Genomic DNA, 23578 nt, shown 5'->3' with positions numbered 1-23578 from the left:
GGCAGAGTTGGCTGAGCCCTGGGGGAGGGGGCCCAGGGATGAGGACACAATGGAGAACCCCAAGTTCCTGGAGAAGGGGGAAAGGTATCCCTCACAGGAGGTGTGGGCCAGAGGGCCAACGTGGGATAACTGATGCGGCTTGGCTGGGACCCAAGGGAGGCCCCTGTAAGGCCAACATTCCAGTTTCTGAGAATTTGATGCAAGAGGAAAAGCGAACAGAACCCTAAGTCTGAAGTTAAAATTTGAGATTTCCTGAGGACTCTCTGAAGCCCATCCAGGAGACCCCAGATTAAGACCCTTCCCTACCAGTAAAGGAGCAAAGGGGCAATACCTAGGTTGGAGGGATGTGATTGGCTAAGAGGGTGGGGCATGACCATGTGTGAAAGGGCTGGAGTTGGACCTTAAGGGGTGGAGTCTAGAGGAATAGAATCAGATGGTTGGCTGGAGTGTGTGAGTGGGTGGGATTATGGAGTGAGAGGCAGGACCTAAAGGGAGGGTAGTCTATAGGGTTAGATCCAGATGATTGTTTGGAGCAATGGAAGTAGCGCTCTGTAGAGAAGGCCCTCAGGAGGTAGGTTCTTGGTGATTGACGGTGCTTCATAGGCAGCTCAGTGATGACTCTTTGCTGTCTCCACAGAAACGCTGATGGACTCAACCACAGCGACGGCGGAGCTGGGCTGGATTGTGCATCCTCCATCAGGGGTGAGTCAGTGGTCCTCAAACCCTGCCTGGTCTCCCAGGATACCTCGGGTTCTGCTGCAGGGCCCAGATGCCCCGCCTCCCCCACCCCGCCGAATTCCAGCCCCTTCCCCTCCTTCAGGTCCCAGGACCTGGCCTCTCATTGCCCCACCCTGCTGGTCCCCTACCATTGATGGAGTGCTAGTTACCATGACAACATGGTAATTCTTTATCCCATAGAATTATAAACGGGAGGCTGAGGGAATTCTCTGGCGGTCAGTGGTTACGACTCTGCGCTTCCACTGCCGAGGGCCTGGGTTTGATCCCTGGTTGGGAAACTAAGATCCCACAAGCCACACAGCGTGGCCAAAAAATAACAAATAAATAAATAAATAAAAGCGAGGCTGAGAAGTGGTACACACACTACCCCCATTTTATAGATGAGGAAGGTGAATTGTCATTTCCTGAGCACCCACTGTGTGTCGTACTATATCAAAGCACCTTTACATACATCATCTCCAGTCCTATGGGGAAGAGTCCCCTCCGTTTTACAGGTGCAGAAACTGAGGCTCGGAGAGCTATAGCCACCTGCCAGGGACCCTATGGCTAGTAAGTGATGAGGGCTCAGGTTTGCATCCAGGGCTGTGACCGAGTCTTCTGGGTCCCTTTTCTGGGTCCCCGTAACACTAGGCTCCCCCTTCCTGAGCTCTTATCATCACACTGCCTTGGGTCCAGTGGTCTGAGCCCATGGAGGCTGTGAGCTTCCCAAGAACAAGATCAGGCACAATTTGAGATTCCTCTTTCTTCCCACAACAACCAGCCCAGCAGTTACATACAGACTGTGGGGTCAGACACTCCTGAAATTCTGTCCCAATGCTGCCACTCACCAGCTGTGTAATTTTGGGCCAGTTCCTTAACCTGTCTGAGCTTTAGTTTCCTCATCTATAAAATGGTGATAATAATGTCTTCCTCATAGGACTGTTGTGAGGTTCTCCTGCAAAGTGTCTAGCACGGTGCCTGACGTAGAGTGGGCTCCCAGTGACAGGTAGCTATAGTAACTGTCACCGTCATCATTGTCATCATTGTCAGTTCTAGTATCATTCCCTCCTCATCCCCCTGGTCTCTGGGGAGGGCTCTGGGCTCCCACAGCCCATCCCTTCCCTTCCCCCCATCCCAGCTCCTCCGCTGGGACTCAGCTGCTGCCCCAAGGAGCTGCATCCCCCCACCCCCCTCAGGTCTGTTCTCTCAATAGGCAGGGCCCCAGGGTCAGGCCTCTTTCTGTGGCTCTTTCTTGTCACCAATTTTCCATCTGTGAAGGCGGCTGGGCGCACATCCCCACCCTGCCAGTAATGAGGCCAGGCTGGGCTGCAGGGCCCCCGGACGCAATTATTTGGGGTGTTTAGGCTGCAGGGCCTCTGCATGTTAATTAGAGAGAGGGGAGAAAGGCAGAGTGCTCTAATTAAGTGCTCTAATTAAGTTCTGAAGAAGAGCAGTGATTGAAACAAGGGGCTGACTTTGTCACATGGTGCCACCAAAAAAAAAAAAATTAAATGCAACGTAGGGAGCTTCAGAACCGCCATTGAAGGAGCGGCTGGGCCAGCTCAGCCTTCCCCACGCACACTTGCCCTTCACAGCATCAGCCCTCCCTGGGCTGGCAAACACCACCCGCCCTGTGCAGACTTGGCCCGGAGAATCTGAGGGAGGCAAAAGGACAAAGAACACCCACTTGAGAGTGACACCTCTCCCACCACTTGCCCCCACCCCCCCAAAGTCACATTTGGCAGTTGGGGAAATAGAGGCCCAGAGAGGGGCAGTGACTTGCCTAAGGCCACACATCAAGTTAGCAGAGCTGGGACAAAACCCAGGACTCCTGGGCCACTGTTGGGTCCTCATGTTTCAAGACAGTGTGGACAGGTATGGGTCTGGGTCTGGGTCTGGGTCTGTGTGACCTGGGTCAGGTGACCTCATTTCTCTGGTCTCTACTCCCTCATCTAAAGTAGAAATAACCCTACTTACCACATGTGATAATCATGACAAAGAAATGAGATCCTGTTACAGCACCCACCCTTGGCCCAGCATAGGTGAGTGGGGTTCACTCTGCTGTTGGGTCTAACACAGACAAAGCCAGCCCAACACCAAGGGGGGCACAGGAGAAGGAGGGGATGGGTAGCTGATCTCAACAAGCTCTCAGTCCCACTGGGGAGACCAGACCAAGAGGGCCGGGAGTGCCCGGCACTTGTCCAGGCAGGTTGTCCCCAAGGGCCCAAGGGAGAGTCGGTGAATGCGAACATGCAGCTGGAGGGAGAGGCCGCGGCAAGAGGTTCCAGAGGATGGACAGAGAGACGAAAGGTGCTCGAGGGGTCACAAAAGTGTGAACAAAGGCTCAGCCTGCGAGTGAGCTTGGCCTGTGAGCATCTGTGGAGGGAACACGGCCTGTGCCCTTCCATTTCCAACTTTCCGTGGCCCTGCCCAGCCCCTTCCAGCAGTGGGGCTTGGAAACTCGCAGCTGGGTGAGAGCCCAGGCTGGGGCCCAGTGAAGTGCCGAAGTGTGGACCCCAGGCGGGAAGGCGGGAAGGTGTCCCTCCAGGCACTGTCTCAGCCACTTAAGGCCCCGGAGCAGAGCTGCTCTCATGGGGAAAGGCCTTGTCTTCCTGTTATGGGGGTGAGGGCTCTTCTTCCATTGGACTGGGAATCCCCAAGGGCAAGGATTGTGTCTCCCTGGTCAGACAGGGAGCTCCCGGCAGGCAGAAGTCCTGTGTCCCCTATCAGACTGGTAGCTCGCCAAGCACAAGCTCTGTCTGCTTTCAGACAGGGTGGGCCTCTCCCTGGTTTCCCTTCCAGGTGGGAGCTTCCCAGGAACAGGGGCCACGTCTTCTTTATCAGATTAGTTACCCCTGGGGGTAAGGGTCACATCTCCCACGTTGACTAGGGCAATACCAAGAGCAGGGCGTGTGCCCTTCCCATCAGATTGGCGTGTCTCCCTCGTAGACTGGGGGATTCCTCAGAGCCAAGGCTATGTCTCCCCCTCAGCTTAGAGTTCTCTGATGGTAAGCATCATGTCTCCATCATCAGACTGGAAGATCCCTTAGGTAGGGTCTGTGCCTCCCCCATTAGACTAGAAGACCCCTGGTGGTAGGTGTCCTGTCTACCCCCATCAGACTGGAGGATTCCCTAGGGAAGAGTCTGTGCCTCCCCTCTTAGACGGGGTGTTCCCTGGGGCTAAGCCCCTACCTCCCCCACCTGACTAGCATTTCACCCGCAGTGGGAAGAGGTGAGTGGCTACGATGAGAACATGAACACGATCCGCACGTACCAGGTGTGCAATGTGTTTGAATCGAGCCAGAACAACTGGCTACGGACCAAGTTCATCCGGCGCCGTGGCGCCCATCGCATCCACGTAGAGATGAAGTTCTCGGTGCGTGACTGCAGCAGCATCCCCAGCGTGCCTGGCTCCTGCAAAGAGACCTTCAATCTCTATTACTATGAGGCTGATTTTGACTCGGCCACCAAGACCTTCCCCAACTGGATGGAGAACCCGTGGGTGAAAGTGGACACCATTGCCGCCGACGAGAGCTTCTCCCAGGTGGACCTTGGTGGCCGGGTCATGAAGATCAACACCGAGGTGCGGAGCTTCGGGCCTGTGTCCCGCAGTGGCTTCTACCTGGCCTTCCAGGACTATGGCGGCTGCATGTCTCTCATCGCCGTGCGCGTCTTCTACCGCAAGTGCCCCCGCATCATCCAGAACGGCGCCATCTTCCAGGAGACTCTGTCAGGGGCTGAGAGCACATCGCTGGTGGCTGCCCGGGGTAGCTGCATCGCCAACGCGGAGGAGGTGGACGTGCCCATCAAGCTCTACTGTAACGGGGACGGCGAGTGGCTGGTGCCCATCGGGCGCTGCATGTGCAAAGCGGGCTTCGAGGCCGTGGAGAATGGCACTGTTTGCCGAGGTAAGGGCCACGGCGGGGCAGGTGCCCCTGCAAGTGTGTGGAGTTGGTGTTGGCTGCAGACTTGAACCTGGCAGCTGGGAGGGCAGGCTGGTGAGCACAGAGACCTGGAGCTGACCATGAGGCCCTCTGTGGCCACGGTTTCCAAATCTACAGCCGTCGTTCAGCTTCTTAGAGGGAGGCATTAAACAGCACTTCTTGAATGGTGCTATGTGTACGTACTACAGGGGGTATGCAGGCTGATTTTAGTTGAGGATAAATGTTTCTCATTTTAATTATTATATAATGATGGCAGGTGGTACTTTATTTCTTCATTTACAAAAGTGATATGGTTTCCTTTTTAAGAAAATGTATAAGTCATAGTAAATAACATTTATAAGAGAACCTTCATTGAGCTTTTGCTGTATCAGTCAGTATAGGCCAGGCCACGCTGAAGTGACAAAACAGTAAAAGTTTATTTCTCACTTAATGCTACATCGTGAGTCAGCTTGGGATTCCTCCCTCTGGGAGCCAAGCAGATGGAGGAGCCACCATTTGGAATGTTGTGATCACCAGGGCAGAAGGAAGGAGCAAGTATGACAGATTGTATATGGGATCTAAATCTTCCCCCCCGGAATGGCTCAGACATCACTCCTATGCACGTTTCAATGGCCAAGGCAAGTGATGTGGTTACTTCCAATTCAAAGAGATGGGGAAGTGCAACTCCACTGTGAGCCAGCCCTCCTGATTACCATTTTTACTGTGTGCTGAGCACTTTACATGTCTAATTCATTTAATCCTCACAAGAACCCTATGAAGGAAAGTGCCATTTTATAGGAAGAAATCACAGCTCATACACAGTGAATAAGTGGAGGTAGCACAGAATCTTACCCAGGTAATGTAATTCCAAACTACCTTCTTAACCACTGTGCCCCTTAAGTTAATTTAAAGAAAAATATTAAGTAAACAGTAGTACAGGTAGTATTTGATTATGGCCAAGAGTCACAAAGGTGCTGTGTAAACATAAGAAGTTGTACGAGGTACTGCATGGTGGTGAGAAGGCTGTGAAGGTAGACAGACCTGGGTTCAAATTCCAGCCCTGCCGGTTACTAGTTGGACGTCCTGATCCGAGTTGTGAAACCCTCTTTCATAGGGTAGTTGTGAGGATTCAAGGCCTTAAGACATGTAAAGCACTTTTGATGGCTTCTAGGATACAGTAAGAGGTTAATAAATGTTAACTAAATGAGATGCTTCATATAAAGCCCAGCGTGGCACAGGTTCTCTGCAATGTGAGCTATGGTGGTGGTGGTGGTGACATAGGAGACTTGAAGCCTGCTTGTGCCACTTCCTCTTGCCTTCCCAATTGGAATTGGGTCCTGGGGTGTTCCAGATGCCAGGCTACAAGTTTGGACCTTTTCCAGGGGCCTCGAAGAGCCAGTTAAAGTTTAGCCCAGGGTAATTGCAATGATCCTCACCTTTATGAAATTTTGTCGCATCCACCATCTCCATGGCTCCTCCCTCCATCCCTCTGAGGCAGCATTTTAAGGGTCCTGGGAGGATAAGTGGGTGTATAAGAGACAGGAGGAGTGGCCTGTGGGGAAGCTGCGGCAGTGATCTCAGGTGATGATGGCTGCGTGGACTGGGCGTCCACAGTGCTGGGGAAGAGGAGGGGTGCAGTCAAGGGATGTTTTGGCAGTGAATCAGATGAGATGTGGAGACAGATTGGAAAGGGAGGAGGGAGAGGAATCAGAGGGAACCAGGAATTCCAGCTTACAGGGCTGTGATGGTCTTGGAAAAGAAATGGAGACATTGGGAGAAAAGGCTGGTTTCTTAGGGAAGACAACAAATCTGGTTTCCTATACTTGAGTGTGAAAGTGCACAGCCCTGGGACATGGCAGGGGTGAGACAGGCCATGGGGAACAGAATCAGTCACTCATTGCTTATTGGTTATTCACTCATCAGACCTTCCCTGTACCTCCTCTGTGTCAGACCTTGTGCTAAGCACCAGGTAAGACAGAAGAGAATCCAACTATGGCCTTGCCTCCTAGGAGCTCACAGTCTAGCAGAGGAGACCGACTGTAAATGAACAAGGGTTGGAATGCATTAGACTTGTTTTAGTAGGAACTGCTCAGGCTGAGGTGGGCACAGAAAAAGGGAAGGCTTCACAGAGGAGGTGACATTGGAGCTGAGTCTTGGGAGAGGTATACATTAACCAGGTGGCCCAGTCCTTCTGGAGGTTGGATCAGCATCAACAGAGACCTGGGGACATGAATCAGTGTGCCTCATTAGGGGGACTGGTCAATCGTTTGGTGTGGCTGTGGCTAAGGGTGCAAGGAGAGATGTAAGAAGAACTGTGGCTGGAGTGGTGCCCAGATGAAGAGGTGTATTAGTTATCTATTGCTGCATAACAAGTTAGCCCAAAATTTAGCAGCTTAGAACAACAAGCATGTATTTATTTATTTATTTATTTATTTATTTATTTATTTATTTATTTATTTATTTATGGCTGCGTTGGGTCTTCGTTGCTGCACGAGGGCTTTCTCTAGTTGTGGCGAGCAGGGGCTACTCTTCGTTGCAGTACGCGGGCTTCTCATTGCGGTGGCTTCTCTTGTGGAGCACGGGCTTCAGTAGTGAGCAACAAGCATTTATTATCTCAGTTTCTTAGAGTCAGGAACCAGGCACGGCTTAGATGGGTGCCTTTGGCTCAAGGTCTCTCCTGAGGTTGCAAGCAGGCTGTCGGCTGGGGCTGCAGTTTCATCTGAAGGCTTGACCAGGGAGGGATCTGCTTCCACGTTCCCTCATGTGGTTGTTTGCAGGCCTCAGTCCCTCCCACGTGGACCTCTCACACGTGCAGTGACTTCCCCCGAGCACATGATCCGAGAGAGGGAGCGTAAAAGAGAGAGCACCCAAGACAGAAGCCACAATCTTTTTATAATCTCATCTCAGAAGTGACATCTCATTACTTCTGCTGTATTCTCTTCATTAAAAGTGAGTCACCAGGGCTTCCCTGGTGGCACAGTGGTTGAGAGTCTGCCTGCCAGTGCAGGGGACACGGGTTCGAGCCCTGGTCTGGGAGGATCCCACATGCCGCGGAGCAACTAGGCCCGTGAGCCACAACTACTGAGCCTGCGCGTCTGGAGCCTGTGCTCCGCAACAAGAGAGGCCGCGATAGTGAGAGGCCTGCGCACCGCGATGAAGAGTGGCCCCCGCTGGCCGCAACTAGAGAAAGCCCTCGCACAGAAACGAAGACCCAACACAGCCAAAAATAAATAATAAATAAATAATAAATAAATTTGGGAAAAAAAAAAAAAAAGTGAGTCACCAAATTCAGTCCATGCTCCAGGGGAGGGAATTACACAGGGTGTAAATGCCAGGAGGTGGGGGTCCCTGGGGCCATGACAGAGGTGGCCTGTCACAGGATCAGAGTCTGAGCTGCTTCTTGCAAGGGGTGGGAGTTCGAGGTAATGCTGGGGCAGAGTGTGTCCAGCGCTGGCTTCTCCCCTCCCACCAACCCCCGGACGAGGCCCAGCCCAGCCCAGCCGGCTACTGGATGTAAGTGGAGGCCAGTCAAGGTGTGATTAATGAGCTCAGGGAGCCAGAAGGACACCAGCTGCTGCTGTGGCATGTGTGCAGCCACCCAGATGTGGGGCTGCTTCAGCCCAAGTCCCACAGGCACTGGCCCCGCCAGTCCAGGACGTGTAGGAATGATGATTATTGCTCACATCTGGGTGGTTGGCAAAGTGCTTTCCCCATCTCCAGCTCAGGGATTCTCAGCCTTTACTATGCCTCAGGATCCACTGGGAAGTTTATTAAAATGCAGATTCCTGGGTCTGGTGCAGACCTCTTCCCCAGGTCTGGTTCTGTGCCTCTGAGGTAGGGCCAAGAATCGGCATTTTTAAACAAGCAGCACTGATGCTCCTATAACAGGACTATTAGCTCAGACACACAATGTGTTAACACATCCTTGGCCAGACCAAGCAGGACTCAAGGCCAGCCCCACCACCACCCCAGGGAGCATCCACCCTAAAGGGTGGGAGGGGACATTAGCGGAATCTCTGGGAGGGTGTGGTTTGGAAAGATCCATTTAATATTGAAACATAACATGATGGGAAAAGAATCCATTGCTTTCTCAGGGAAATACAAATTAGAGAAAACTTGACGGTGGTGGGGAGCGGGGGGCAGTAGTGAGTCCTCGTGGGGAATGGCAGCGATCCCAGGGGTGGGCAGTGGTGGCTGGGTGTTCCCAGTGCACTGAGTGGTTCATGAAACTATGGACTAAACTGACTCAATCAGACCAACTTCCTCTAGTGCCTGTTTGTTGTGTGCAGGGCACAGTGGGGAGGGGAGGGGCTCAGAAAAGCCAATTAACCCCTCAACAAGCATGTATTGGGTACCCCCTGTGTGCCATTTAGCCCTCTAACAGATACTGATTGAGTTCCTTCTCTGAGCTAGGCACATGCCAGTGCTAGGGAACACAGATGTGAACAAGAGGGACACATTCACTGCCCTCCCAGAGTTTTGGTCTGGGTGGGTGGATGGGGGAAGATGGAGGAAATAAAGTTAATAAACAAATAAAATAGCTATAGACTGTGAGGAGTGAAAAGAAAAATATAGGGTACAACAAAAGTGATCAAAAGGAGGATCTGCTTTAGCCAGGTGGTTCAAGGAAGGCTTCTTGGAAGAGGTGTCATTTGAGCTGACTGGGGCTGTCCTGAGATGGCTGGAGGAGAGCGCCTGAGAGTCACGGTTTGTGGCTTCAAGTGGCTCCTGGGCAAGCAGAGCATTCAGACACAAGGGAACAAGGCAGAGCATGGTCCTTCCAGAAGTGAAGTCTATCCAGGCAAAGTACTTTGAGAATATGAGGCAGAAGGCATCTTTTCCGACTGGGCATCTGGGAGGGCTTCAAGGAGGAGGTGGCATTTGAATTAGGCTTTGAAGAGTGAGTGGGATGTGGATGGGTGAAGGGAGGGGAGGAATTGTAGGTCGAGAAACTGCATGAATAAAGGCCCGAGGTGTGACAGTATAGGGCATGTTTGGTGGGTGTCCAAGGCCCTAGTGGGTGCAGGGCTGGGGCACGACTTTCTCCTCTTCATTCATCTATTCATGGTTCATTGAGTGCCTAATCTGGGCCTGCACTGGCCACACATACACCAGGTGGGAGACTCCTGGGACTTCCTTCAGAAGAACTCCGCCCCCTTCCCCTACCCCAGTCCCCAGCCTCCGCAGGATCACAGTTCCCACTGGGGCTTGCCACCAGCTGATTTGCTGGTGGGGGGTGGGGGGGGCAGGAGAGTGGCCTTGGAATTCCTCCTCTGCAGCAGCTGCTCCCACCCAAGCCCTGAGTCTGTTTGCCTGACTCTTTCCAGATGTTTATGGGATTGATTGTGAATGTGTCCCTGCCTCAGTTTCTCCAAGTTTGTCTCCGTATCCCTATTCCCCTTGGTCTCTCCTTCCCTAATGAAGCCCCTACTTGCTACTCCCTGCCCATCAGTGGGAGCCCCCAGCCCAGCAACCGCTGGGGACCCTGCCCTCCTCTCTCCCCATGGCGGACGTGCGTCTATAACGGATCCAGAGGCAGTTCCACAGTGAGCGTGATTGCCGTGATGCTTTTGGGGTGTAATGGGATTTTTAATGTTTAGCTTGGACAGGGAGAGGGACCGCGAGCCAGCGGGTTAGGGGGGTGAGGGGGTGAGGGGGTGGGAGGTGCTTGCGCACACATGTTGATCCGCTGGCTCCAACTCAGACTTCCCAGTTCCCAGCTGCCGGGCTTCTCCTCCCAGCCTCTCCCTCTCCTCCCCCTGCCCTGCTTGGCAGCCCCTAGCCCTGCTCTCTCCCCCACCCATGGCCTCTCCTTGACCTTGGCCATGGAGACCTGCTTCTTCAAACCCCAGCCCTGCCTCTTGCTAGCTGTGTGACCTTGGGCAAGCAGTGGACCTTCTCCTGGTCTTTGTTTTCTCATCTGCAAAGCAGAGTAAACAGATGCACTGCAGTGCAGAGTAAATGAGAAAATACCTAGAAAAGTGTTAGAAAAATAAGGACTTTTACAAACACTGTCTTTTGCCTGTGGACTTTTTTTTTTTCTCCTAATGAGCTTTTTTATTTTGAGGAAAAAATAACTTTTCCTTATCCCAAAAGCAATACAGGTTATTTGTAGAATCTTTAGAAATTACTGATAAGCCAAAAGGAGAAAATTAAAATCACACAGAGAGTAACCACTGTTAACAGACTGGTGTGGATCCTTCTAGGTGTATTTATATGTATTTAAACATATTGATTTTTTTTAAAAGAAAAAATAGATTCCTTCTGAGACTACATGAGGATTTTTGACTTACTAATATTTTGTGGGCATTTTTCCATGTCCTGTTGGATCATCATTTGGGAAGGCTCTTAGAATTCCATAATAGATAAATGTACCATAATTTATTTACCAGTTCTCTAGTGATCCACATGTAGATTGCTTGCAGTTTTTCACTATCTTAAATGCTGGCATGGACTTCATTGTCCCTCTGCCTTTTTGCACTGCTCCTGGCATTTGCGTAGGATATGTCTCCAGGCATGGAATCGTAGGGTCAAAGGGTATGTACTTTTTTTGAGCTTTTGATGCACATTGCCAGATTACCCTCCAGAAAGACTGGGCTGAATTACCCGCCTGGCAGCAGTCTTCGAGAGTGTCTGTTTCCCCACATACTCACCAGCATGGGATATTATGCCTGTGGCTTTATTTTCTATTTCACTCCCAGAATCCTGTGCCTCCCCACCCAAGGTAGGGAGGGGTCAGGGGTCCTCTCTGGGCCCTCAGGGTTGGATCCTGGGCCACCCTCAGGGTGGCCTCCTTCCCACCCTGCTCTCAGCTCCAGCCCTTCCCACAGAGGCCGGACCAGTGGCCCAGATGTGTCTGGCAAGCCTCTGGGGGTGGGTGCGGTCAGTCTCGGGGTGAGGAGGAGGGAGGCATCCAGCTGGCAAGGCCTGTGCTGGCTGGGGAAAGGGGTGTGAAGGTTGGAGTGCTGGGTGGGAGGAACGGCCCAGACCCCCACACAGAAAGTTCTGCTGCTTCTCTTCAAGGGCAGGGTGGAGACGCCCAGCTTGGGGAGGGGGAAGGGTGATAGATAACCCCTCCAGAACCCCAGGCTCAGGCCAGGGCTGAGACCACACAGGCCAGCCTTTCGAGAAGGGGATTGGATGGGGACCCTGGCCAGTACAGGCTATTCAAGTCTTTGCTCTTAAAAATTAGAAGTACCCCCTCCCCACTTCCCCTTTTCTATATGCTCTCAAAGCATCTATTTTTGTTCACAACTGTCTATCCATCTCTCCATCCATTAATTCATCTGTTTGTCCATCTATCCAGCCAGCTGGCCAGCCAGCCATTAGCCATTCACTGAACTCCAGTGTCTGATTCTTTTGCTTCGTGAGAGATCAGGTGATGTCTTCATAGAGGACCAAGAAGCTAACACACAGTGAATAACACTCCTCAGGCACCTACTGTGTGCCAGTCCCTGAACCAGGTGTGGGGACTGCAGACATGAGGAAGGCCCTTCTTGCCCTCATGGAGCTTCCAATCTGGTATAGGGGAGTTGGCTCCATCTGTACCTGTAGCCTTGGGGCACTTAAGAGGGAGTCAGGAGAGAGCTGGGGAGGCTTCCTGGAGGAGGAGCCATTTCCCCAGGGCTTTAGAGAATGGGAGGAGGTGGAGGCAGGAAAAAAGATAATCAGAAATGATACTGATTTTTTTTTAACCCTGGCCTCTTGCTGACCCCCAGCGATCTGGGGGAGTCGGGTACAGGAGAAGTATTCTTAGCCAAGGGAGAAGGGCAGAGGGGCTGCCAGCGCTCTCAAACGGCTGAATGAGGCACAGGCTGAAAGGAGTCCTGAGAGGATTGGAGAAGGCCAGGGCAAAGGGTGAAAGGTACCTCCTGTGTGCCCAGCTCTGTGTTATATGCTCTGCTTCACTATCTTATTGAATCTTCCGTTGATACGATCAGGTGCATTTACAGATGATGAGACTGAGGTCCAGAGAGGATCAGTGAGTTTTCCAAGGCCACACAGCCAGTAAGTAGCAGAGGCAGAATATGAACCCAGCTTTCCCCAGCTTGCTGGGACAAGTGATTACCCGGGAGTGAGTGGATATCTGAATGTACTCTGCCCTGCCCACCTCCCCATTACCCAGGAGCCCCTGAGATGTAAGAAGAGTTTGGCAAATAACCAGCTGAGGGGCTCACGTGTGAGTCTGTAAGACCTCAAAGAAAGGAGGGGGCAACCAGAAGGGCTTCCGAGGGGAGGAGGGAGGCTCACGGCTGAGCCTTGGCGGATGCGTTGCTTTCATATCAAGAGATGTAGGGCAGGATGGAGCACAGTCCCAGGGCAAAGGCTCGGGTGGGGAAGCCCCCCCGTAGGCCTCCTCTCCTCGTGCCAAGCTGTGAGATGGCCTCGGGGAAGGAGGCCCACCCACCCCCGGCTAACCTCCGGCCAGAGAGAAGAGTCCCCCCGGCCCCCACGCGACATTTACCAAGTGCTCACGTCATGCTCCCTTCCTGCCCGGTTACCTTCTGGAATCCCCCCATCAAGTTAGAAAACTGAGACTGAGGGCCAACCGTCACACCCCTCATAGTTGGCAGAGGCAGGTGTGCACTCTACTGCCTCCTACTTCTGATCTCCTCTGCTTCTTGGAGGTGTCAGAAAGCCTTGGTAGCAGGGCCCCCGTGCTTATTCCTACAGACCAGCAGCTCCCCACTCAGGCTCTCACTGACTCCCAGTCACCCTCGGGGTTAGGTATCCTCATACCTATTTTACAGAAGAGGAAACTGAGGCTCTGAGAAGTGAAGCAGCTTGTCCAAGGTGACACAATTAGGAAGGGATAGGATTTGAACTCAGGTCATCTGACCCTGGAGCCCCAGCGCTGCCCCCTCTCAGCCCCAGACGGGCCTCGGACCCTGAAGGCATCAGGTTGATGGGTTTGGTCGCAGGCTGCCTCCAGAACACTCTGGCAGGACCATAAACAGCTGGGGAAGTTCCCTCCCTCCAGCGGCTGCCTTTTCATCTGGCTGGGCTTCGGGATCTGGCGAGAGAAGCCCGTTTATTGAGGAAGTTTATGCATTTAACAGTTTAAGCCTTTCTAAGCCTGTGGTACAACAGGATTTGGGAGCTGTTAACAATTCTGTGTGGTTAAGAGATTTTCATTGCTCTGCGGCAGCTGGCTCAGGCCCCACAGGCCCTGTTCTGGCCTCCACCCCGCCCTGCTGGGCACCTCCTCCCTAGGACCCTTTGTCCTCTGCCCCCATCCTGCTGCTTCTCCCTGCTCCCCCTACTCCTGGTGTCTAGGTATGAACTTTGACCTCAGAGGGGGGAGCTGCCCAAGGGCACACAGCAGGTAAGAGGCTTGAACTGAAACCTGCCTGGCAAAGCTCGAGTCCCTTCCCACACCCTAAACTGCCTTCCTTGGGTAAGGGGGGTGGGGTAGGAGGACATTATGTTGTTAATTCTGCACTGGCAGAACTTATAAAACCCCTCTAAAACCAGCATCTGACCTCTACCAAGGCTTTGGAACAGGCCAGGGGTGGGGTAACTTGCCCAGATTCACTCACCCTGTCAGGTACAGAGCTGGAATCAGAACTCAGGCCTCCCGAAGTCCTAATGAGAATTCTTCACACTATACCAAACAGGGTTTTTTTTTTTTTTCCATAGCCTGGCGGGGGGGGGGTGGGGGGGATGCCATTTGTAATTATAATGTCTTACATATGTACAGTATTTATTTACTTACACTCTGCCTCATTCCAGAAAAGATTAGAGGCTGCTTTTGTATAGCATTTGGTCTCACCCTGTGAGATACTTTGATCTGAATGATACCCACATGAGAGAAGCAAGGCGAAGGTTATTAGCGCCATTTTAGAGGCAAGGAAAACTGAAGCCAAGAGGGGACCAGACTCTCCCATGGTCACAGTGTACTTTGGTGGCAGAGCTGGGACTTGAACCCAGTGCTCTGGCCTCCTAGGCCCAGGCTCTCACTGGGGCCCCTTGTGATGTTCAATCAGATAGCCCCCACCCTTTGCCTCCACCTCTGCAGGGACAAGACCCCAGCGTTTCCTGAAACGCCTTAGTCTCCATCCTAGGTGGGGAGAGGTGGCCTGGAAGAGTTCCTTGTGGCCCAGAAGACACATGGTTTGTGTGAAGAGGAAGGTGTGGGTGGGTTTGGCAGGATGTGAATCAGCCCCCGACAACCATATGGATAAAGGAGCCCGTGGCTGGGGGCCCAGGGGTCACCCTGAGGGGTGGGCCTCCCTTCGGACTCCTACCCTCTCTGGTTCCTCGGGCTCTTTGCTCCTTCACCAGGCCTTCCCAATCTTTTTCCATGGAGCCCCATCCATGGAGGTTGGATGATGCTGTTGTTTTCATCACAGGGATTTGTTTCCTGATCACGGTGACCCATCTGCCCAACCCATCAGCCAACCCAGGAGAGGGTCACAAACACGCAAGCGCTCCCACATCACTGGCATCCAGACACAGCACATGAACTTTATCTCTTGTCCTCTGCTCCCCACCCCACCCCAGACGAAGGGGCCAAGGCCACTGATCACCAACTTCACACTCATAAAAACTGAGGCCCAAAGACGTTAGATGAAATGGCTTATCCAGAGACCCAGCAATCAAACTCAGGGTCCCTGTACCCCACTCCCTGTACCTCCCGCTGGACTCCGATTATAAATAACAGAGACCAGAGCCCAGCGAGGTAGGGACGCACATTGGTTGAGTGCCCACTATGCGCCAGGCCTTATGCCCTAGGCTTGGTGTAGAATACTGGATCCCTGTAGTCCCCAGAAGTTGGGTACAGTTGTTATTTTCATTTTATAGAGGAGGAAGTGGAGGCTTAAGGAGGTTAAATAACCAGCTCAAGATCACACAGCTAATGAATGGTAGAGCCAGCAGTGACATCCAAAACCTGCTGTCTTCTCACTGGAATGTTTGTACGTCTCATTGTGAGTAAAATTTTTTCACAATCCTTATCTCATTTGTTTCTCGACAACCCTAGGAAGTAAGAGAGATATTATCCCTGTTCTTTTTTTTTTTTTTTAACGTTTATTTATTTATTTATCTTTGGCTGCGTCAGGTCTTAGTTGGAGCATGCGGGATCTTTCACTGCGGCTCACAGACTCTTCTTTGCAGCACGTGGGCTTCTCTCTAGTTGTGGAGCACGGGCTCCAGAGCACGCGAGCTCAGTAGTTGTGGCATGCGGACTTAGTTGCTCCGCGGCATGTGGGATCTTAGTTCCCCCACCAGGGGTCAAACCCGCGTCCCCTGCACTGGCAGGTGGATTCTTAACCACTGGACCACCAGGAAAGTCCCTATCCCCATTCTTCCGACAAGGAAATTAAGGCTCAGTGAGGTGAGGTGCGCTGCCCAAGGCTCACCACTAGGAAGGGTCAGAGCTAAGACTAGAGCTGGGTCACTGGGTCGGTTTGACTCTGACGCCCCGGCTGTGACCCTCCCAGCCCCCTTGCTGCTGATTCCTGTTCCGAGACCTCTCTTGAACCCGTTTATATCAGACCTCTGCCCCATCATTCCACTAAATCTGCTCATAATCAAGGCCATGAGTGACACCCATGTCGCCAATTGAGCGGTCAGTTCCCAGGCCTTGGCTTCCCTGAGGAGTGTTTATCAGAGTGACCACTGTCTCCTGGTGTCCCTTGTGCCTTGCCGGGTGCTTTGTGGCCAGTTCCCACTCAACTCCCGCCTCTCTACCTCGGAGGCCCCGGTGCTGAGTCCTTGGCCTCCTCTTCTCTCTCCCTCCCTGGGTGATTCCGTCCAGGCCCTCTCTGGTCAATCTCCAGCCTGGACCTCTTCTCTAAAGTCCAGATTCACATACCTAACTACCTACTGGACATCTCCACCATGCTTCTTCCCTGTTCCCTACAGTCTGTTCCCTGCCCTGCAGCCAGAGGTCCCTCTAAAATGTAGATCATGGGAATTCCCCTGGCGGTCCAGTGGTTAGAACTCAACGCTTTCACTGCTGGGGCCTGGGTTCGATCCCTGGTCGGGGAACTAAGATCCCACAAGCCGTGCAGTGTGGCCAAAAAAAAAAAAGTAGGTCATGTCCCACCTCTGCTCAGAATCCCCCGAAGCCTCTCATCTTACGTAATGCAAAAGCTGAAAGGGCCCACAAATCCCTCCATGATCTGTCCCTCCCCTCTCTCGGACCCATCTTTTCCCATTTCCTCCTTGCCTCCTCCACTCCAGACCCGCTGACCTCCATGGTGGTTTCTTCTGCCTGGAATGTTCTTTCCTCAAGTATCTACATTGATTGCCATCTCACCTTCTTCAGGTCTCTGCCCGAACGTCACCTTTTCACCAAGGTCCCCCATTGCCCTAGTTTTCCAAAGGGTGCATATATATTCACATGCACCCGTGTGCACATACACATGCGTGCACACAGCCCGTCCCCCTTCCCTGCTTTACTTGTCTCCGTTGCCCTTGCTGCCATCTGACATACTGTTTCTTTGTTCCTTACCTGCTTGTCTCCCCAGCTGAAATGCAGGCTCCGTGAGGGCAGATGTTTCTGTTTTGTCCACCACTGTGTCCAGGTTCTAGACTGATGTTTAGCTCATAGAAACTACTGCATAAATGTTAGCTGCAGAGACCCACTCACCCCAGTTTCACACCCTGTACCCTCCCAACCCTGATGTGAGCGATGATGCTAACAGAGGCCCTTGGAGAAGCCAAGGGCTCTTCCTGCTCCAGAGGGACCAACTTAGCCAGGATGCACAGCAGGTCTGTCTGTGGTTGGGACAGGTGTTTCCAGGCATGGATTGAGGGTTCTTTTCCTTGGGACTCAGCATTTCCTGTAAAAATCTTAAATCCAGGATCTGGGGACCTCAGAGAGCATCTTTCAGTCTTCCTTGTGTTTTCACATTAACAAACATTAATTCCAGCTCTTGCTCCCTTGCCTGTGCTGGCCCAACAGTGTTTGGGCTCCCCGCTTGGTCATCCCAGACCAGGGCCTGCTGGGGGACCCACCTCTCAGTAGGAGCATGTGGGAGCCCACCACAGGCCCGGGTCTGTGCAGACACAGAGCAGGAGGAGGCGCCCAGCCCGCCAAGTCTCCGATCTCAGGTTCAGACCCCAGCCCCATTGCCGGACTTACTTGAGGAGGCCTTTGCTCTGAGCCTCAGTTTCCTCATTGTTAAATGGGGCCTGTAGTCCCAGCCTCACAGGGTTTAAAAGAGGCCCAGAGGAGTCATGGGTGCTCAGAAGATAGGAAAACGATGGGGAGTGGAGGGCATGCCCCTGCTTCAGGAAAGAATGTTTCTTGGCGGGGGGGGGGGGGGGGGGGGGAGGGTGCGGTCAGTAGGCAGTGCCCTGGCAGTGCACCTGGAGAGCAGAGCGTGTGTACATGATTAAGGGGGCCGGGGGTTGGCTGGTAATCCCCTCTCAGTTACAAGCAAGCCTGGGTACACAGCGGGTGCCTAATACATGCTTGTGGCTTGGCATTGTTTTAACCAGACAGGGTGCTTTTATTGAGCAGCACAGAAGCAGCTCACAGAGTCAGGGTGCCTGGGTCCAAATATGGGCTCTCCCACTCACCCTGGGACCCTGGCAGAGCACCTCCCCACCCCACCCCATCTCGGGGGCTCAATGTCAGCAGCTATAAAATGACTCTTATGCACTAACAGCCTCTGATGCTGTTCTTCCTGGTCTTCACAGTGCCCCTCGAGAGGCCAGCAGGGCAGCTGTGACCATCTGCGACACCAGGATAGTGACCCCAGGTTACCTGCCACGCTCTAGCGCCCTCAAGCAGGAAGGTTTAGAGACGTAGGTAAGAGCCAGCTGCCTAGGTTCTAATACTGGCTCTGACATTTACTAGCTGTGTGACTCTGGGCAGGTGACTCACTTCCCAAAGCCTCAACCTCCTCATCTAAATAATGGGTGTAATAATAAATGGAATGTTACAGGTGAGTTGTGAGGACTCAGTGCGATAATCAAAGTAAAGCACTGAACGCAGCACCCAGCATGTGGCGTGTGGTCAGTGCCGATCATAGCCTGGAACTTGCTATCTAAATGCTCAGGGTTGTTGCCATATCCTTTTGCAGATGAGGAGACAGGTTCAGAGAGAGCAGGTGACTTCCTTTGCTCCAGGCCACACAGCAAGTAAGGCCCCTCAACCCCTGTTGTCCAGTGGGGCATGAGCAGAGGGCTAGGTGGGACTTGGGGGCCAGTCAGAGCTATTTCCCGCCTCTGGCCCCTATGTCCCCAGCAAATTCTGGGACCAAAGCCTCATGTTATGTTGGCTCCTTCCAGGGAACCAAACTCAAGCTTCTTCCCTTAAAGCCGTCACCATCTGATTAGCAACATTTTAAAGACCTGAGAGTGGTCGCTGGCCTTTTTGCGCTGCCTGGGCGGGCCATGAAGCTTTGGGAGCCCCACGTCCGTATCCCTGGCAACTGCAGCCCTGGGCTGCCCTCCCCCCACACCCTGCTGTCAGAGCTGTCTGTCTGTGGGAGCTCCCTGGAGGCCTGGGAGGGATGTGCACACACGCGTGTGCTGGGTCAATGCAGAGCATCCCCGACACACCTGCCTGTGTGTGTGCACTGGCCCCGTTAGACGTGGGAGAGTGTGTGCTGGGCCTGCTGGGAGTCTGTGTGCCCGTATGTGTAGAAGTGTGCCCACTGACCCAACATCCATCCACGTGTGTGGTTGGAACATCTCTGGACATAAGAGCATGTGCGTACATTTCAGGGGTGGGGCCTGTACGTGCCCTTGCCCACGCAGTTCACCCTGGAGCCCACTGTGAGTCATTACTGCCTTTGTGTTTGTATGTTCCTGTGTCTGTCTGACCTGTCCCAGCACATGTGTGTGCAGGGAGGAGCATATTCATGCATGTGCTGGATCACTTGGACCAGTGCACGTCAAGGAGCATAGGTGCCACAGAATGAGTGTGTGCACCCATCATCGTATGAGGGGATCCCTGTCCTTGGGTGTGTGTGTCCTGGGTCAAGTGGGTGTGTGTATGTTTGTGCATATCCAACCACAAGGAGATCAAGCCAGAGTGTATATGTTCATATATATATTGTATCAAACCAGATGCACATGCACTTGGAAATGAGTATTTGTGAGCATGCGTGTCTGTGGTGCACTGGACCCACCAGTGGAGTATGTGTGTCGGCGGCAGGGGGGGTGGGGGGGATACACACATACACACACTCACACACACACTTTCTGGGGGCCAGAATGTCAGGGCCATTGATTTTCTGTCTCTTAGAAATTCTCTTTGAGATCCTCTTCATGTCTCTTTCATGAACCAAAGTCAGTGGTTCCAACATCCTTAAAGCAAATCAGGCCCATTTTGCAGCAAGCCTCTATCCTTGGCCTGCCCGCCTTCCCTGCTGGTTGTGTGCACAACACGTACATGCAAAATGTGCTTATGATTTACAGGAAAGCATGGGGGCGCCCTGGAGGGGTGCGGTGATGGTGCTGGCCCGGGGTCAGTTCTTCACCAGGCTCCGATATTTTCTAGTCGGTGGTCTTGGGCATTTCCCTCACTTCCCGGAGCCTCCGGTTTCTCATCTGCCAAAGAGGCCAGACGGTGGTAAAGGCATGACCGCAAGGCCCTGCCCAGGCTGGGATCGTCATTCCTCTCATATCTGTCTGAGGTGTTTTGTTTATGCAGCACTTTTGCCTTCTTCCTGGGGAGAGAGGCTGTGTCTACACGAGACACCAAAGCAGGGCCAGTGGTGGACAGGCCAGCAGAGGAGCCATGGTGCTTCTAGGAGGAAGGGAAGGGGCACACTTGAACTGTGCCGCCCCTCCCCCGTGCACCCCCTCTGTGTTATCCCCACTCCACAGTGGAGGAAACTGAGGCCAGAGAGCTGCAAGGGCCTGCGCGAACCTCCCAGGGGGCAGCAGGGGGCAAGCCAGCATTGGGACCCAGGTCCAGCCGACTCCTAGGCCTTCCCGAGCATTCGGAGAACGCTTCCTAGAGCAGATGGGAGCGAGAGATCAGGCCTCGAAGGATGCCCATTCCCCATAGCAGGCTGGATGGCATACAAGCCCAAGGCACTGCATGAGCAGAAGTGGGGAAGCATCAGGCGGGAGGAAAGCAGGCCCTTCAGTCTCCGCCTCCCGCGAGCCTGCTCTGGCTCTCCCCGCCCTCTCCCCGCCCCGGCGCCCTCCAGATGGGCAGCCCCTCGCCCGAGGTCCCTCCCGCCCCTCGCGCTGCAGTCTTTGTGGCCCGGGAAGAATGCCTCTCTTTATCTCCCGGACGCCCCTTCCCTTTGATTCTCCTCTCGCCAGCGTTTCTGCCAACCTCTGCGTGTTGGGAATCCAATTAGAGGAACGGACAGAGAGAGTGACAGCCGCACCGAATCCCGCCTCGGCCCCTCTGAGCACGCCCAGCAGAGCTGCAGGCAGCACGGGGCCTGCTTGTCATGCCAGGCCCAGCGCTGGGCTTTGTGGGGATTAGCTGCCGGGGGTGGGGTGGGGTGGGGTGGGGCTCTCCCCAGATGGGACCAGAAGTGATGCTGGTGAGTGTCACGTCCTGGTGAGAGTGGAGGGGGCCACTCTGCTCTGTGTGGAACCCAGCATGGGGAAGAGGGGAGGAAGGTGCCAGGAGGCAGGGTGGCCTTGGCCTGGAGTGGGCTACCTTGACCTATAGGGGATGCTTGGGGAAGTGATGGCCCAGCCCAGTCGGGTTATTTGGTTCCAAAGCTAGACTCAAGCAGAGCTGGCAGCCAAGCTCAGGTCTACCTGCTGTCGGGGAGACACCTGAATTTCCACCTAGGAGGGGCCGCAGGGGTTCATGTGCTTACAGGGATGGGATATTATCTTGATGCTTCATTTGCAAAATACTTTACATATGATTGGGAGGGGAAACCCCAAGGAATGGAAAGGGGGCAGCCACTGCATGATGGTGTCTGAAGAATCGCCCACCACAAGCTACTCCTTGGCCTGGCCGCCAGGTTAAGGCCAAGACCCTGCCCTCCCACACCCACCACCATGAAGTTATCCTCCTGGTTTACTGCCAAGGAAAACGAGGGTCCCAAGGACAGAAGGCCAGTCTGAGGCAGAGCTAGGATTTCTCTAACCCCCTCCTACCCCCGGTCACCCTGACCCCACCCCCAACTCCTAAGTTGGGAGAGTCCCCGATGCCCCCTCCCCAAGGAGGGATTTGGCGGCTGAAGAAGTGGGTTTCTGGACCTCAGGGAAAGCAGCAGCCTCATCCTCAGCCCCAGGAGCACCAGGCAGAATATGGGCCAACAAATGCCCCAGCCTCTCCAGAAATGGCTGGAGACTACAGTGCACTGGGCCTTGTCCTAGGCCCAAGCACAGAGAGGGATTTGCATCCAACGTGGCTTCCGCCTCCAGGAGCTCACAGTGATGGCGTATGTAAAGGGGAAGCTCAGGACCGTGAGGACCCACAAGGGACACGGGGAGGTGGGGATGGGACCACACTCAGCCCGGGCGTCCCAGCGGGCTTCTTAGAGGAAGCTGCACCTGAGCTGAGACCTGGAGGACAAGCAGAAAGAGCTTGAGGAGGCGCCGAATATTCTAGGCATGAGAGGCAGGGCAGGTGTGGGGCTTCCTGGGGAGAGGCCCCTGCCCACCCTCATCCCCATCCTCATTCCACAGCTGCCTGGGCTGGGCAGGGCTGACCCACCTCCTACCCCAGAGCCCCAGCGGGGCTGCACAGCTGTGACTACCTCCTGGGCCTGGCAGGGTTGGCAGCTTTGGATGCTCAGCATCTTCAGTAAGAATCATCACGGAGGTGGGATGGAAGAGCCAAGGGAGGCCACAGTGCCTAAAAGCACCCATTAGAGAACCGGGCCTCTTACAGACACTGTCTCCTCGGATCCCACATCAGTCCAGGGAGCAGGAACCACCACCCCATTTTACAAGTGAGAAAATGGTTCAGAGAGGCAAAGGGGTTGCCCAGACTCAGAGAGTATGTTAATTTATGGGACCAGCATTTAAACTCGGGACCCCCATGGACCTTTCCCACCACTCTGGGCTGCCACAGCCAGTGCAGATAGGAGTTTGTTGTATGTATGTTTTTGGTTCTCCTGTCCTAGCACAGTGCCTGAGTGGTGGGTGGGTGGATGGATGGATGGATGGATGGATGGATGGCTGGCTGGCTGGAGAAAACCAATCAATCATTTGACCAGTTCTTCCTTACCTGTTGCCTTTTTTAAAAATAACAAATTGGCACTCATCCCCATCCTGCCAATAAAGACCATGTTAATTATGAAGTAATCTTTCAGCTCAGTCCTTGTGAATACAAAATGACAAGGGTGTGTAGACCCAAGGGAGCAAGAAGAGACACCCTGATCTGCTTCCCACACCTGCCTGGGCCTGAAGACTCGCTCAGTCACACAGACCCACTCACTCTCACATGTTCTCACCCACTCCCTCCCTCACAGCTGATGACCCCACCCCCAGGGACCTCCCCACCTCCCCACTCCCCATTTTTCCACTTCCAGGTGGAGGCCTCTCTGGGCTCAGCCCTGGCCCTGCCCGCATGTATGCGCACACCTCTTCCAGCCCCTCTCCTCCCTCTGAACTTGACTCCTCCTCCCCTCCCTCCTCCCTCCTTCTGTCTCCCTCTCCCCTCCTCCTGTGTTTTCTTTCTTCTTCCATCTCGTGGTTTCTCTACCTTAATGGGGCTTCAGGTCTCTGTCTCATCCTCCATCTCACTGTCTGTCCTCTGGGTCTCTCCTCCCACTTCCTCTGTGTCTCCCCCTCGCCCTTCCTCACCTTTTTCCCTCCGACCCTAAGGAGATCCCTTGCCCGTCTTGGACTCACCCGGGGCCTGGGTGAGCTGTGGGCTGGAAAAGTGAAGCCCTTCTCCTCAACCCAGACACAGGGGTCAAGCTGGGGTCCAAAAGCAGCCCCCCAACCTTCCCCCTTAGAGAGGGGCGTGGTGCACATACCCAGGGTGGCTGCCTTTGTCTGCTCACCTGCCGACCTGTGGAGTCACCTGGGCAGGCCGTTGTTTGCTG

At 53.7% G+C, this 23578-nt stretch overlaps 1 protein-coding gene across 3 annotated transcripts in view; it reads left to right on the top strand.

Annotated features, from left to right (window-relative positions):
- The first annotated feature begins 642 nt into the window (after positions 1 to 642).
- The window catches only part of EPHB2 (EPH receptor B2), a 119318-nt gene continuing 96382 nt past the window's right edge, over positions 643 to 23578 (top strand). For all 3 annotated transcript variants that reach the window (XM_061187015.1, XM_061187017.1, XM_061187018.1), the window contains exons 1-2: positions 643 to 702; positions 3941 to 4625. In XM_061187015.1, the coding sequence (XP_061042998.1) occupies positions 646 to 702; positions 3941 to 4625 (742 nt within the window). In that variant the 5' untranslated portion in view covers positions 643 to 645. The remainder of the gene's footprint in view (positions 703 to 3940; positions 4626 to 23578) is intronic.

The sequence above is a fragment of the Eubalaena glacialis genome, chromosome 3, assembly GCF_028564815.1.
Source record: "Eubalaena glacialis isolate mEubGla1 chromosome 3, mEubGla1.1.hap2.+ XY, whole genome shotgun sequence".
Classification (NCBI taxonomy): domain Eukaryota; kingdom Metazoa; phylum Chordata; class Mammalia; order Artiodactyla; family Balaenidae; genus Eubalaena; species Eubalaena glacialis.
The sequence above is the reverse complement of the archived record's forward strand: the minus strand, read 5'-3'. Positions and strand labels throughout refer to the sequence as shown.